We start from the raw sequence: 13485 nt of genomic DNA on the forward strand, positions 1-13485 counted from the left end.
AAACAAAGGGGAAAAAAAGCTGTAAGAAAAAAAAAAGCCAGAGCAATGCAGAAGAAAAAAATGACTATTTATAAATCAAAGTAAATGTTTACTGTGAGAACCAATAATCATCATGATGGTATAATCAATGGGAAGATAAAAGTAACATGAAACTAGAAACACAAGGAAACAACACATGAGACGGAGGATAGAAACAGGAGTTAAAACATTCCAAAGTATTGTTCAAGAAGAGAATAAAGAGAATACTAACTTCAGCCGTTGTCAAGTATACTTGTTAATATTTCAGAGGTGATGACTAGTGTATATGTCAGAAACAAGAGTGTAAAATTTCCAGCCCAGTAAAAGAATAAAAAACAACTCAATCAACTGAATATCAGAAATGAAGGGGGAAGGGAAAGTAGAGGGGGGAAAAATGCATGATAAACAGCACAAAACTGAATGATGCAAATAAAATCTAAATATAGCAGTAACCACAATAAATATAAAAAGACTAAACTCACCAGTTAAAAGACAGATTCTCACATTTTGGATAAGATAACAAAATCCAGCTATATGCTGTTTATAAGAGACACACCTAAAACAATGACATAGAAAAGTTGAAAGTAAAAAAGGATGGGAAGATATATATCAAGAAAAAATAACCAAAAGAAATCTGGCATAGCTACATTATCATTGCACAAAATATTTCATAAGCCACAAAGCAGGTTTAAGGAAAAAGAATGTTGGGCTAGACACTAGTGGCTCATGCCTGTAATCCTTGCTACTTAGGAGACTGAGATTTGAGGATTGCAGTTTGAAGCCAGCATATGCAGGAAAGACCGTAAGATTCTTGTTTCCAATTAATCACCAAAAGGCTAGCAGTAAAGCTGTGGCTCAAGTGGTAGAGCACTGTATTTGAGCACAAAAAGCTGAGGGACAACATCCAAGCTCTGAGTTCAAGCCCCAGTTCTGGCACACACACAAAAGAATGTTAAAAAACAAAACAGATGAACAAAAACAGAAGCCATTTCCCAAGGACGTGTAATAATCCTGAACTGTAATGTTCTTAATGATACAGACCCAAAACATACAAAGAAAAAAATTACAAGTTAACAAATACATGCATGGTGGACGTTTTAACACATCTTTCTTAGTAAATGATAGCTCATAAAGACAAAAAAATAGAATACAGATGTGATCAATACAATCCATAAGATTGACTTAACTAACCTACAGCAATCTGTGTTCAATAAATGGGGAATATATATATATATATATTCATGTTTTTCAAGCATATAAAGAACATTTACAAAAGGAGATATGGGTAGATAGGCTACAAGACAAATTTTAAAAAAGAGTTAATGTATCAGATTTTGTTTTCTAAAATTGACACTGAAAAATCAACAAAAAAGGGAAAGCTTCAAAACCCATTGAACCAGAAATTTAAAATTATATTATAAAATTATACAAATAACTCATAAGTCAAAAGATGAAAATACAATGAAAATGCTTTTAGAGGAATTAAAACTGAACATAAGCAAAATACATTTCAAAACTTTGGAGACAGAATAAAAATAAGTACAAATAACACTGAAAAGAAATAACAACAAAAACAAAATCCATTTCTCTGGGGAAAAAAAGAATAAAAATAAAGCCTATCTTGTTCTAGGTCAGCCTAGGCAAAAAGGCATCAAAACCTCCACCCCAACAATAAAGCTAGGCAGGACCCTGTGCACCCAGCTAAGGAGTTAAGGAGAAGGATTATTGCTCTAAGCAAGTCTTGAGAACAAAACCAAACCAAACCATAATACCCTATATGAAAGCTACCTAAAGATAAAAGGGCTGAGGGTGTGGTTCAAGAGTAGAGCACCTGATGGTAGGGAAAAACAAAGGAGGGGGTAACAATGCTCCATAGGAAATGTACTCATTACCCTACCCATCTACCCGTAACCCCTCTGTACAGTATCTTTACAATAAAAAATACATATTAAAAAATGAGTAGAGCACCTGCATAGCAAGTACCACCAAAAAACAAGCAAATCATAACACTTCCAAATACCTGAACAGATATATATTCAATATAGAAATTAAATCACCATGTTAAATGTCACCATAAAATGCAAGTAAATAAAAAGCACAAACACAATTAGAATAAAAAGGTTTTCACAAGTGAGTGCCACCAGACCTACAAAAAAGAGGGAACAATTATCTTATACAAAATGCTCCAGAAAAGGAAGAAATGTTCTTTAAGTAATTCTGAGGCTAGTAGAACCATTAAAAAGTAAAAATTGCCAGGTGCTGGTGGCTCACACCTGTAACCCTAGCTACTCAGGAGGCTGAAACCTGAGGATCCACTCTCATTTCCAGTTAAGCACTAAAAAAGCTGAACATGAGCTGTGGTAGAGCAAAAAAGCCCAGGGACAGCACCCTAGGACCTGAGTTCAAGCCCCAGGACTAGCACCAAAAAAATTTAAAACTACAAACCAAAATAAAAAATACCAAAACAAAGAAACAAAACTTTGTTATTTACGTAAGAAAATAAGTTGATGTAATTTACAAAAAAGGACAAATTCTAAAGAAATTACCAGCAAACCATAACTGAGAGACTTATGATAAACTTCTTATATTGTTAACCGCATAGGTTTAACCTAAGAATAAAAAGAATATCCAGTAACAGAAAATCTATTAATATAATGCAACATATTAACAGGTTTAAAAAAGAAAAATCAAACCTGGGAGCTAGTGGCTTAGGCCAATAATCCTAGCTATTCAGGAGGCTGAGATCTGAGGATTGTGGTTCAAAGTTAGGCAAGTCCAGGAGACTCTTATCTCCAATTAACCATCAGAAAACTGGAAATGGAGCTGTGGCTTAAAGTGGCAGAGCACTAGCCTTGAGCAAAAGAGCTCAAAGACAGGGCCTAGGCCCTGAGTTCAAGCCCCATGACTGGGTAAAAACAAATAAGCAAATAAAACCTTTAAAGAATATATAAATCCCTAACAAATGCACAAGTATGGTAATTCTTTTCAAATTGATGAATACATTTAATACAATTGCAATAAAAATCCCAACACAGAATTTTATAGAACTCTAGCAGGAGGAATAATGCCTAGAATAGTCAGGACAAATTTAGGAACAGTAAGGAACAGTCAACAGTTAAGAGGAACAATTAGCTATGGTGGCTAATGCCTGTAATTGTAGCTACTCAGGTGGCTGAGATTTGGGAATGGCAGTTTGAAGCCAGCCCTGGCAGGAAAGTCTGTGAGATTCTTATCTCCAAAATAACTACTCAGAAAAGGCCTGAAGTGGCCCTGGCAGGAAAGTCTGTGAGATTCTTATCTCCAAAATAACTACTCAGAAAAGGCCTGAAGTGGCACTGTGGCTCAGATGGTAAAGTGCTAGTCTTGAGCCAAAGAAGCTCAGGGACAGCTGACACACACACACACACACACACACACACACACACACACACACACTCTCTCTCTCTCTCTCTCTCTGTCTCTCTCTCTCTCTCTCTCTGTCTCTCTCTGTCTCTCTCTCTCTCTCTCTCTCACACTCTCTCTCTCTCTGACACACATACGCACACAGCCAGGGATAGCTGACACACTCTCTCACTCTCTCTCTGACACACACACACCTGCCTCCCAGTGGCTCATACCGGTAACCCTAGCTACTTAGGAGGCTGAGATCTGAGGATAGAGGTTCAAAGCCCATTTGATCAGGAACATCGACAAGATTTACTTCTAGTTAACCAGCAAAAAAACACGAAAACAAAAACAAAACAAAAAGAACAAAACCAAACCGGAAATGGAGCTGTGGCCCAAGTGACAGAGCTCTAGCCTTGAACACAAAAGCTTAGGGACCACTCCCAAGACCCTGAGTTCAAGCCCCAGGATTGGCATACAAAAAAGCTTTCTAACTTAGTCCTTATAACCTGTACTCATCTTACTGTGATTCTGGAAAAAGCTGGTATAAGAGTACAAAGCCACATCACACACTAAATAATGTTCCAATAATAGAAATGCACAAGAAGACATGAAAAAACATATTATCACAGTAGTGTTTGTAACACAGATGAACAAAAATTTAACTTCAGAAGTAATTCTCTAGAATAAACTGAGGCCAGCAGTTAAAAATGAACTACATGAAGGAGCACTCTGATGCACTGGATGTTAAATTACAATCTCCTTGTAAAACCGTTTGAAGACTAGAACATTTTAAAAAAGTAGATATACCAGTATCAATATGAATAAAACTCAACAGTCAGATCAAAAAAAGGCCAGTGTACAATACAAGGTAATTTTATATCACTTTTGTAAGGTCAAACAGGTAAAATAAGTAAGAGTGGAGAAAGGTAAAGAGAAAGCTTCAAACAGATTTTGTTTTCTTTAAAGAAAACATCTCAAAGAAATATGGCAAAATATTAAGACTTCATTGTACTCTTCTTGGTCCATTCCTTTATATCTGAAATATTTAGTTATAACATCTACAGGCAATTCTTAAGTACTTTTGAAGATAGCAGTACCTTAACTAGATATAACAAGGCGTTTGTCAACACCAATGACATGTACTGTAATCTTGAGCTCTGGCCAAAAAATTTCTCTATTCCATATGAGTGGAAATCTACTCCACAGAACCTAAAGTTGCTCATAAACCCTACCCATTCTCTCTACTCTTGAAGGAGACAATAGTGATAGCTAATGACTTGATGAAAGAGCCAAGACACTTGAATAATACTAACCTCACTTCCTTTTACAGGCTTGAGTATATCTGTATGTACAATGACGTTTCCAGAACTCTCTACTACATATCTATATTGAGTATTAGTCAATATCTAACATGAGACTGACCAATCTTAGGACAAACTTAATACATACATACTTTAAAGACATTCATAAATAAATCTAAGTACCTATAACAGCCTTTTTCCTCTCTGTCTCAGCTTCTTTCTCCACAACCTTTTGTTTTTGTGCAGCTATAAGAAGTTTTGTCTTCTCAGCTTCCCTGTAAAGCAAAACATCATGAAACTTAGAAATTATTTTTGCAATGTTGGAGATCAAACCCAATGCCTAATGCATGGATATATGCTAGATAAGTACCCTACCACTACGCTTCCCTCCAGTCCTAGATTTTAATTTTTTATTTTTGCTCTTAGTGTGCCTTAGATTTAGGCCCTTGTGCTCTTGCTAGGCATTTTCTCTCATGGCTGATGAGCCACATGTCTACTTCTGATTTTTTGCTGGTTATCTGGAGATAAGAGTCCCATGGATCTGGGCTGGCTCAAAATCATTACTATCAAATCTTAGCCTCTCTCCTGAGTAGCTAGGATTACAGGCTTGAGCCACCAGTGCCCAGCTTCTGTGAGACCCTTACTCCAATTAACAACCAAAAAATTGGAATTGGTGCTATGGCTCAAAGTGGTAGTGTGCTAGCCTTGATCATAAAAGCTCAGGTACTGCTTCCAGGCCCCAAGTTTAAGCCTCATGACCAACAAAACAAAACAAAAAAAGCTGGTGTCAGGTATGATGGAAAACATCTGAAGTACTACCACTTGGGATGAGGTAAAGAACCAGAAGATGAAAGTTTTTGAGATTAGCAAAAGCAATAAAGTTAGTGAGACCTGATGTCAACAAACCAAGGCTTGTCATCCTAGCTATGCAGAAGGTGGTTAAGAACATTTCTGTCTGAGGATAGCCCAGGTAAAAATGTGAGACAATATCTGAAAAATAACTGAAGCAAAAAGAGTGTGACTCAAGTGGTGGAGCACTTGCCTATCAAGTACAAGGCCTTGAGTTCAACCTTAATACTGCCCCCTCACCAAAAAAAAGGAGAAAAGAAGGAAGGGGACATAAAGATGATATTAAGAACAAAGCAGAAAACAGAGTCTCAAAGTAAGAATTGGTAGTATTATTAACATAAATATTTGGAAAATAGGTATTTACCCAACCCCAGAGCATACTATCTCATATGTTTGCAGTACAGTGGTATATTACTACGTAGACAGCTCTAGACAGAAATATTAGGATCCATGCATATTACTCACATTAACTCAAAATTTCTTCTTATGGCTTCTGGGATTTTGGGCTTTGTGACACGCACAGCCTATAAAAGTAAAAATATAAAAGTATACTTAAAATGTAAATCTTTGAACTAAATCATCCAGAGATCCCCAAAGTATTCCAATAAAACAACAACTACCATACAGCTGTCTACCAACACATATGATAGGGATCTCTCTAGAGAATCTACTTTTCATGTCATCAATAGGAAGAATCAGAGATAAGCTACCAGTTTGTTGTTTATCTATAGGAGAAAAAGTATCCACGGAGGAAATAAACTCTCTCAGAGAATAGGATCTTCTTAAATATATACAAAAATCTGTAGTTGTATAGTTTTGCTTTCCTTCTCAAGCTTAAAAGCCAATGAAACAGAGGCAGGCAAAGGTACAAAGTTGCAATCGTGAATTCAGAGAGGCAAAAGCAAATGAAAACCCAGGTTAACACATGCAAGTGAATACTGTGTCTAGTGGGCAAATTAATTTATGAATTCCTAAAATGGCTATCATTTGGCACTAGATACACACACATATATATATAGCCAAATGGTTGGATGGTAGGTACCAATGAATAGCTTACATTCTTTCTTGCTGGAATATTGCTTAAAGTCTAGCTAGATGTAATAAGGCATGCCTAGGAGGCAAAGGCAGAGGCAGGAGTTCAAGGCTTATTTGGGCTACATAGGAAGACCCTGTCTCAAAAAAACAAAACAAAATCTGGTGCCAACAGCTTATGCTTGTAATCCTAGCTACTGAGGGGGGGAGGGGCTGAAATCTGAGGATCATGGTTCAGAGCCAGCATGGGTAAACGAATCTAAGAACCTCTTATCTCCATATAACCAGCAAATAGCTAGAAGTGGAAGTGTGGCTCAAATGGTAGAACACTAGCCTTGAATGAAAAAGCTAAGGGAAAGTGCCCTGGCCATGAGTTCAAGTCCCAGTACTAGCATAAAAAACAAAAAACAACAACAAAAAACCCACCATAAAGACTGGTAGAGTGATTAACTAGCAAGTGTGAAGCTCAGGTTTTAATCTCCAGTATTGAAAAACAGTAACAACAACAAAGGTCTACCTGCCTTATGGGGGATTGGAGGGGATTTCGCAGAAAATGTTGGGGAGTAGCAGTGGGGATTGAGCCAAGAACCTGGTGCTTGCTAGGCAAGTACAGTATCTAGGCAAGTGCTCTACCACTGAGCTACAACCCTAACCTTTTTGATATTTTATGATACCTCATCATCATTAATTTTTCCCAGGTTGGCCTTGGACTCATGATCCTTCTACTTCTACCTCCCACACAGATGTATCACAATGTGTAAATATGGACATTATTTTAAAATCTACTTTTGGTGGTACTTGAGTTTGAACTTAGGGCTTGGCTTGCTAAACAGGCACTCTACCACTTAAGCCACATACCTGGCCCTTTGGGCTTCACTGTTTTGTTTGTTTTTTGAACAGAGTCTTGAGTTTATTTCCACAATTGCCTGGACAGTGATCCTCCTATGTATGCTTCCCATATAAATGACAGTTATGTGACACTACGTCCAACTTTTATTGGTTAACGTGTGTGTGTGTGGGGGGGGTGTCTCCTATACTTTTTGCCTGGGCTGGCCTTGAACTTCAATTCTCATAATCGCTATCACTTAAGTAGCTAAGATTATAGGTGGGAGCTACTGTGTCCATCAGGATATGGACAATCTTTTCTACTAGATAATTTTTTCCTCTAATGATAGTATAGTTGGACATAATTGAGATTACCTGCTTGGATTTGTTTGAAGGTTGACTTTTCTACACCTAGGATTAGATATCTCAAAACCTTTTGATTATACTACTTAAACATCCGGCACTCCCCAATTTACACTGCAAATACATACAGAAAACACTTTACTGGTCTGAAGGAAGATTTAATTAGCTTCTGAAAACTGGCTAAATGTTTAAGTAACAAAGCCTTTATACACAAGGATTTTAAAACTTTAAAAACTTTTAAGTGGGCTGAAGATGTAGCTTGCCCACATATGTGAACTTTTAAGCAACACATCATTCCCTACATGAAAGAGAATAGTCAAATCTGTAGGCAGTTTTGAAGATTATCATAACTAATGATTACTGTAGAATGGAATAAAAAGTGGGGTTATGTGGAAGACCTCATCATACATTTAAGGTGAAGTATGTGATGTCATAGAATAATACAGAAGAGATATTCAGAAGACAAAAATTCAGAACCAGATCATTCGGGTAACTGCCCAAAAGTGGGATTGCTGGGTTATAGGGGAGCTCTATGTCTTTTGAGGAACCTCCATCTACTTTCCAAAGTGGTTGAACAAGTTTACACTTCCACCAACAATGCAGTAAGGTTCCCTTCTGGCCACAGCCCCTCCAGCATCTGCTGTTATTAGAGTTCTTGATTATAGCCATTCTAACTGGGGTGAAGTGGAATCTCAATGTTGTTTTGATTTGCCTTTCTTTTATGGCTAGAAAGGTTGATTTCTTCATGTGTGTATTGGCCATTCTTATTTCTTCTTCAGAGAAGTTTCTCTTTAAGTCTTTAGCCCATTTATTTGTGGTATATATGTGTATATATACACATATATGCATATACATGCATATATGTGTAAATACATATGTATATACATATATATGGGTGTGTATATATGTATATATATGTGTACACACACACACACACACACAATCTATGCCTCAATCAGAAAGAATGACATCGCCCCCATTTGTTAGGAAATGGAAAGACTTGGATAAAATTATATTAAGTGAAGTAAGCCAGGCCCAAAGGAACGTAAGTCCCATGGTTTCCCTTATTTGCAATAACTAGTATATATTTGGGACAAGTAGAAAAGGTCAGATAAGATGATGTTAAGCAAAATGAACGCCAAGATAGGGACACAAGTGTTTTTTTTCTTTCTTGCTATTGTTTCTAACGTATTTATAAGATATCATGTGATTTTTTTTGCTGCTTTGTATGTCCCTCCCCCACGGTATAACCCCTGTTCTCACTGTATTTGATGCTGGTATAATTTGGGGAGGGGAAGGGAAAAAACAAATTGTTTAAATAGGGATACAGGTTGGCCCATTGCAACAATGAGATGTACAAGATCCTATGTTGAAAAACAAACTTTACAATTTAGGCAGTGGAGGGAGGAGGAAGGGGGCGAGTGGAGTTGAGGAGGTGGGAAAGAAGGGATGGTAGGGGAAAACCAAAGAAGTAGGCAACAATGCTTGATAAGAAATGTACTCATTACCTTGCTCATGTAACTGTAACCCCTCTGTATAGTATTTTCACACTGTTACTACCAGACATACCTAATTGGATAAATACAATTCAAAAGATATTGGCACACTGCATTTAATTTAGAGATTTTAACCTCATGAAAATGAGCATAAAATGGTTTTAAATGAACATTAACCATAGAGAATAATGAGTTTCATTATGACATTTTCAGACTGGACTATCTTCTGAAGACTTCTTGTCCAGTATGAGACAGAACAGGCTATATTCTTGCCAATCTTGAAATACATCATACATTTTCAAGCAAGTCAAAAGATAAACTCTTGCTATAACAGATAATCATGAGTAAACTGCATAAGAGATTTAAGAAAAACATGTAACATATCCAAAACTAATAACTAATATACATATGCAAGCATGCACACAGACACACACAAATTGTGAGGGAATAAAGGAGAGCAAAAAGCTGATGAAATAAATATACTTGAAACTGACCTCTGGGATATAAGTATTTAAAACCCAAAGTCAGCATATAATAGTCATTCCACTAAATAAAACAGTACAAACATATTAATCTGTAAGAACAGCTTTTCAAGGATAAAAATGGGGTATGAAAAGTAGAAAAAAATATTAATGTTTACAGAGATCGTTCACTTAAAAAGAAGAAGAAATAACCAAATTGTGGGGTTGGTGGTGTGACCATGTGTAAGAATGCCAGCAAGTAAGCAAAAGTGTCAGATACCGAGTTCAAGTCTTAGACCAAAAAGAAAAGACTGTTCATTTACCAACAGAAGTATTTATCAAGGACCTTCTCTGTGCCACTGAGCAAAAAGAATTGAGATGCCATGACACCTAAGAAAACATTGTTTCAGAGTGTTCATTTAGCAACAGAAATATTTATCAGGGACCTTCTCTGTGCCACTGAGCAAAAAGAATTGAAACACAAAAACTAAGAAAATGTATGTTCACTTGTAGTAATGGTAATCACAATAATCAACCCATGTTCCACAATTCTGAGAAAGAATGCTACAGAAACCAAGTTACCAGTTCTAACGTACTACAGGATCTAGAAGTGGTTTTCAAATGTTATTGACTACAGGCACTTAGTAAGAAACACATTTTTCTCTGGGTGATGGTGGCTCATGCCTATAATCCAAGCTACTCAGGAGGCTGAGATCTGAGGATCACAGTTTGAAGCCAGCCTGGACAGGAACATCCATGAGACTCTTATCTCCAATTAACCACCAGAAAACTGAAAGTGGACTATGGCTCAAAGTGGTAGAGTGCTATCCATGAGCACAACAGTTCAGAGACAGTATCCAGGCTCTGAATTCAATTCCCACGACCAAACAACAACAACAAATCCTGCATTTTTCATTGACACTGCATATAAATACCTATTCTCAAGGTCTAGTCATTTTGGATGTGAAAATCTTAAAGAAAAGGATCTTAGTTCAAGCCAGCCTAGGCACAAATGGAAGACCCCCATCCAGAAAAAAATGAAAGCAACATGGGTGGGGGTCTGGCTCAAATGGCACAGCCTATGCCCAGCAAGTTAGCACGTGCAAAGCTCTGAGTTCAAACCCCAGCAACAACAAACATAAACCAAACCAAACCAAAAATTCCTCCCAAAACCTTCCAGAGAACTTCTTTAGAAAAGGGCTTACCTGTATGGTGAGACCAGGGGCCATGATGTTCAAATCTTTTTGTAGTGCTTGCTTCAAGTTTTCATCTATTTGATCTGTTTTTGAAAGTCAAAGACAACTTATCTCAGGTTACTCACTTTTTTTGGTCAGTTGTGGGGCTTGAACTCAGAGACTGGGCACTATTCCTGAGCTCTTTCACTCAAGGCTAGAACTTTAGAGCCACAACTCCACTTCTGGTTTTCTGGTATTTAACTGGAAATCAGAGTCTCACAGATTTTCCTTTCCAAGATGACTCTGAACCATGATCCTTAGATCTCAGCCTCCTGAGTAGCTCAGATTATAGGCTTGAGTCACCAGTTCCTGGCTGATATTTTTTTAAAACAATGCATTAATATCAAAGCAAAATCAGTCACTGTGAGACCTAGCTTCTGCAGACATACACCTACTCTTCCTTTATGAAGCATAAGTGAAATGTATAGGAGGCATTTTCCTTTTGTATGGAAAATAGTGAGACATTAGTTAATAAAGAAGAAAAATATTAATCTTGTTTGCTTAAAAAAAAGTTCAAGTTACCTAATAAGCTCATTTAACAACTTTGGATAAATGTATTCATAGGGTAACTTGTTGACTTATTAAATTTAATTATTGTGTAAAACTAATTTATTCAGTAAATGAACAATCTGGATCCATAGTGTCTTAGTTCAGGACTTATACATATCTAATCTCTCTCTCTCTCTTTTTGTCAGTCATGGGGCTTAAACTCTGGGCCTGGGCACTGTCCCTCAGCTGTTCAGCTCAAGGTGAGCATTCTATTACAGTGCTACTTTTGGTTTTCTGGTGGTTAATCGGAGATGAGAGTCTCATGGACTTTGCTGCCTAGCCTGGCTTTGAATCAAGGCCCTCAGATCTCAGCCTCCTGAGTAGCCAGGATTATAGCTGTGAGCCACTGGCACCTGGCTTTATTCTCATTTTTTTTTTTTAAAGCTAATTCCTACCTTTAGTCAGTCTTTGCACAAATCCCTAGATGTCATTTTCCTTATATTTTTGATTTAAAAGAACAAAACACTCATAGGAAGTCTGATGCACAAATGTACTGGACAATGAAGATGGTGTCACTTTACTCGTGATTTTTATTGACCTCAATACTTTGACCTCCGCCCACCCCCCCTACTGAGGTCTGAACTTAGGGCCTAGTATTCCCATTCAGTTTTCTTGCTCACTGCTGGTGTCCTACCATTTGAGCCATGCCTCCTACCTGGCTAATAGGAGATGGAGTTTTATGATTTTCTGCCTGGGCTGACTCTGAACTGATCTTCCAGATATCAGCCTCCTGATAGGTTACAGGCATGAGTTACTGGTGCCCAGCTTATTATCACCATTAAAATAACTGTGAAAAATTATGACCGTTTTGTTTCCTCATATACCACTATCATAGTTGTTCATCATAAAAGAGCTATCAGCTGGGAGATTCTAGCTTCATTCCAATGAATCCAAGAAAAAAATTCCAGGAGTGTGAGTAAGCAACCAAATAACAACTGCACATATTCAAGTCAGAACTTTCATTGTTACAAATGAAAACTTGTTCAGAACAAAGTAAATATAGCAGGCCTGAAACTGTGATCCTTAAAGCCAGTGTGTAAGTTGACCAGTGGGCACCTGAAAACCTGGGATTTGGGAAGGGTTTCCACCATCTCCAGAACTGATAAAAGTGGCTCACTGTGCCTAAACTATTTAGACACACAATATGGTTTGTGCTGAACATGTGTTTTTCTTCTGGTAGTCTATAAGATTAGTATATAGTGGTCATACAGTTCCTACATTACCAGGCTGCAGTACAAAATGCTAAGCACTGAGTAACTGTAACTACAGAAGTTTCTTGAGACATTTCATGTACTGTCACAATTTGTTACTAGGGAAATTAAAAACATCCTTTCCAACTCCTTTCTAAAAAGATTCTTTATCTGTTTTTTCTTCTTTTTTTGGTGCCAGTCCTGAGGCTTGAACTCAGGGCCTGGGCTCTGTTCCTGACCTTCCTTTTGCCTAAGGCAAGTGCTCTACCACTTGAGCCACAGCTCTACTTCTGGAGTTTAGTGGAGATAAAAGAGTCTCGGACTTCCTGCGCCGGCTGGCTTCGAACCACAAACTTCAGATCTGAGCCTTCAGAGTAGCCAGGATTATAGGCATGAGTCATGAAAGCCCAGCTTCTGGTTTCCTCTTTTTGTCAGTCATAGGACTTGAACTCAGGGCCTAGGTGTAGACCATGAGCTTTTTTGCTCAAGGCTAATGTTCTATCACTTTGAGCCTTAGCTTCACTTCCAGTTTTCTGGTGGTTAACTGGAGATAAGGGTCTCAAAGACTTCCTTGCCTGGGCTGGCTCTGACCCTTGATCCTCAGATCTCAGCCTCTGGAGTAGCTAGGATTAAAGATATAAGCCACTAGCTCCTGGCTCTGGTTTCCTCTTGACTTCATCCATGTAACTTTTCTTTTTGCTAGTTTTGCTTTGTATCTTTTGCCTATAATACATATTAGCTGTAAATACAAGTACAGGCTAAATCTTGTCATTCTTCCA

At 37.6% G+C, this 13485-nt stretch overlaps 1 protein-coding gene across 2 annotated transcripts in view; it reads right to left on the bottom strand.

The window, feature by feature from the left end:
• Positions 1-13485, bottom strand: part of Erlin1 (ER lipid raft associated 1) — a 37085-nt gene that overhangs the window by 11192 nt on the left and 12408 nt on the right. For both annotated transcript variants that reach the window (XM_013017818.1, XM_013017819.1), the window contains exons 7-9: positions 10938-11011; positions 6021-6079; positions 4890-4981 (exon numbers count right to left, since the gene is read on the bottom strand). In XM_013017818.1, coding sequence (XP_012873272.1) covers positions 4890-4981; positions 6021-6079; positions 10938-11011 — 225 coding nt within the window. The remainder of the gene's footprint in view (positions 1-4889; positions 4982-6020; positions 6080-10937; positions 11012-13485) is intronic.

This window comes from Dipodomys ordii, unplaced genomic scaffold, assembly GCF_000151885.1.
Source record: "Dipodomys ordii isolate 6190 unplaced genomic scaffold, Dord_2.0 Scaffold36, whole genome shotgun sequence".
Classification (NCBI taxonomy): Eukaryota; Metazoa; Chordata; class Mammalia; order Rodentia; family Heteromyidae; genus Dipodomys; species Dipodomys ordii.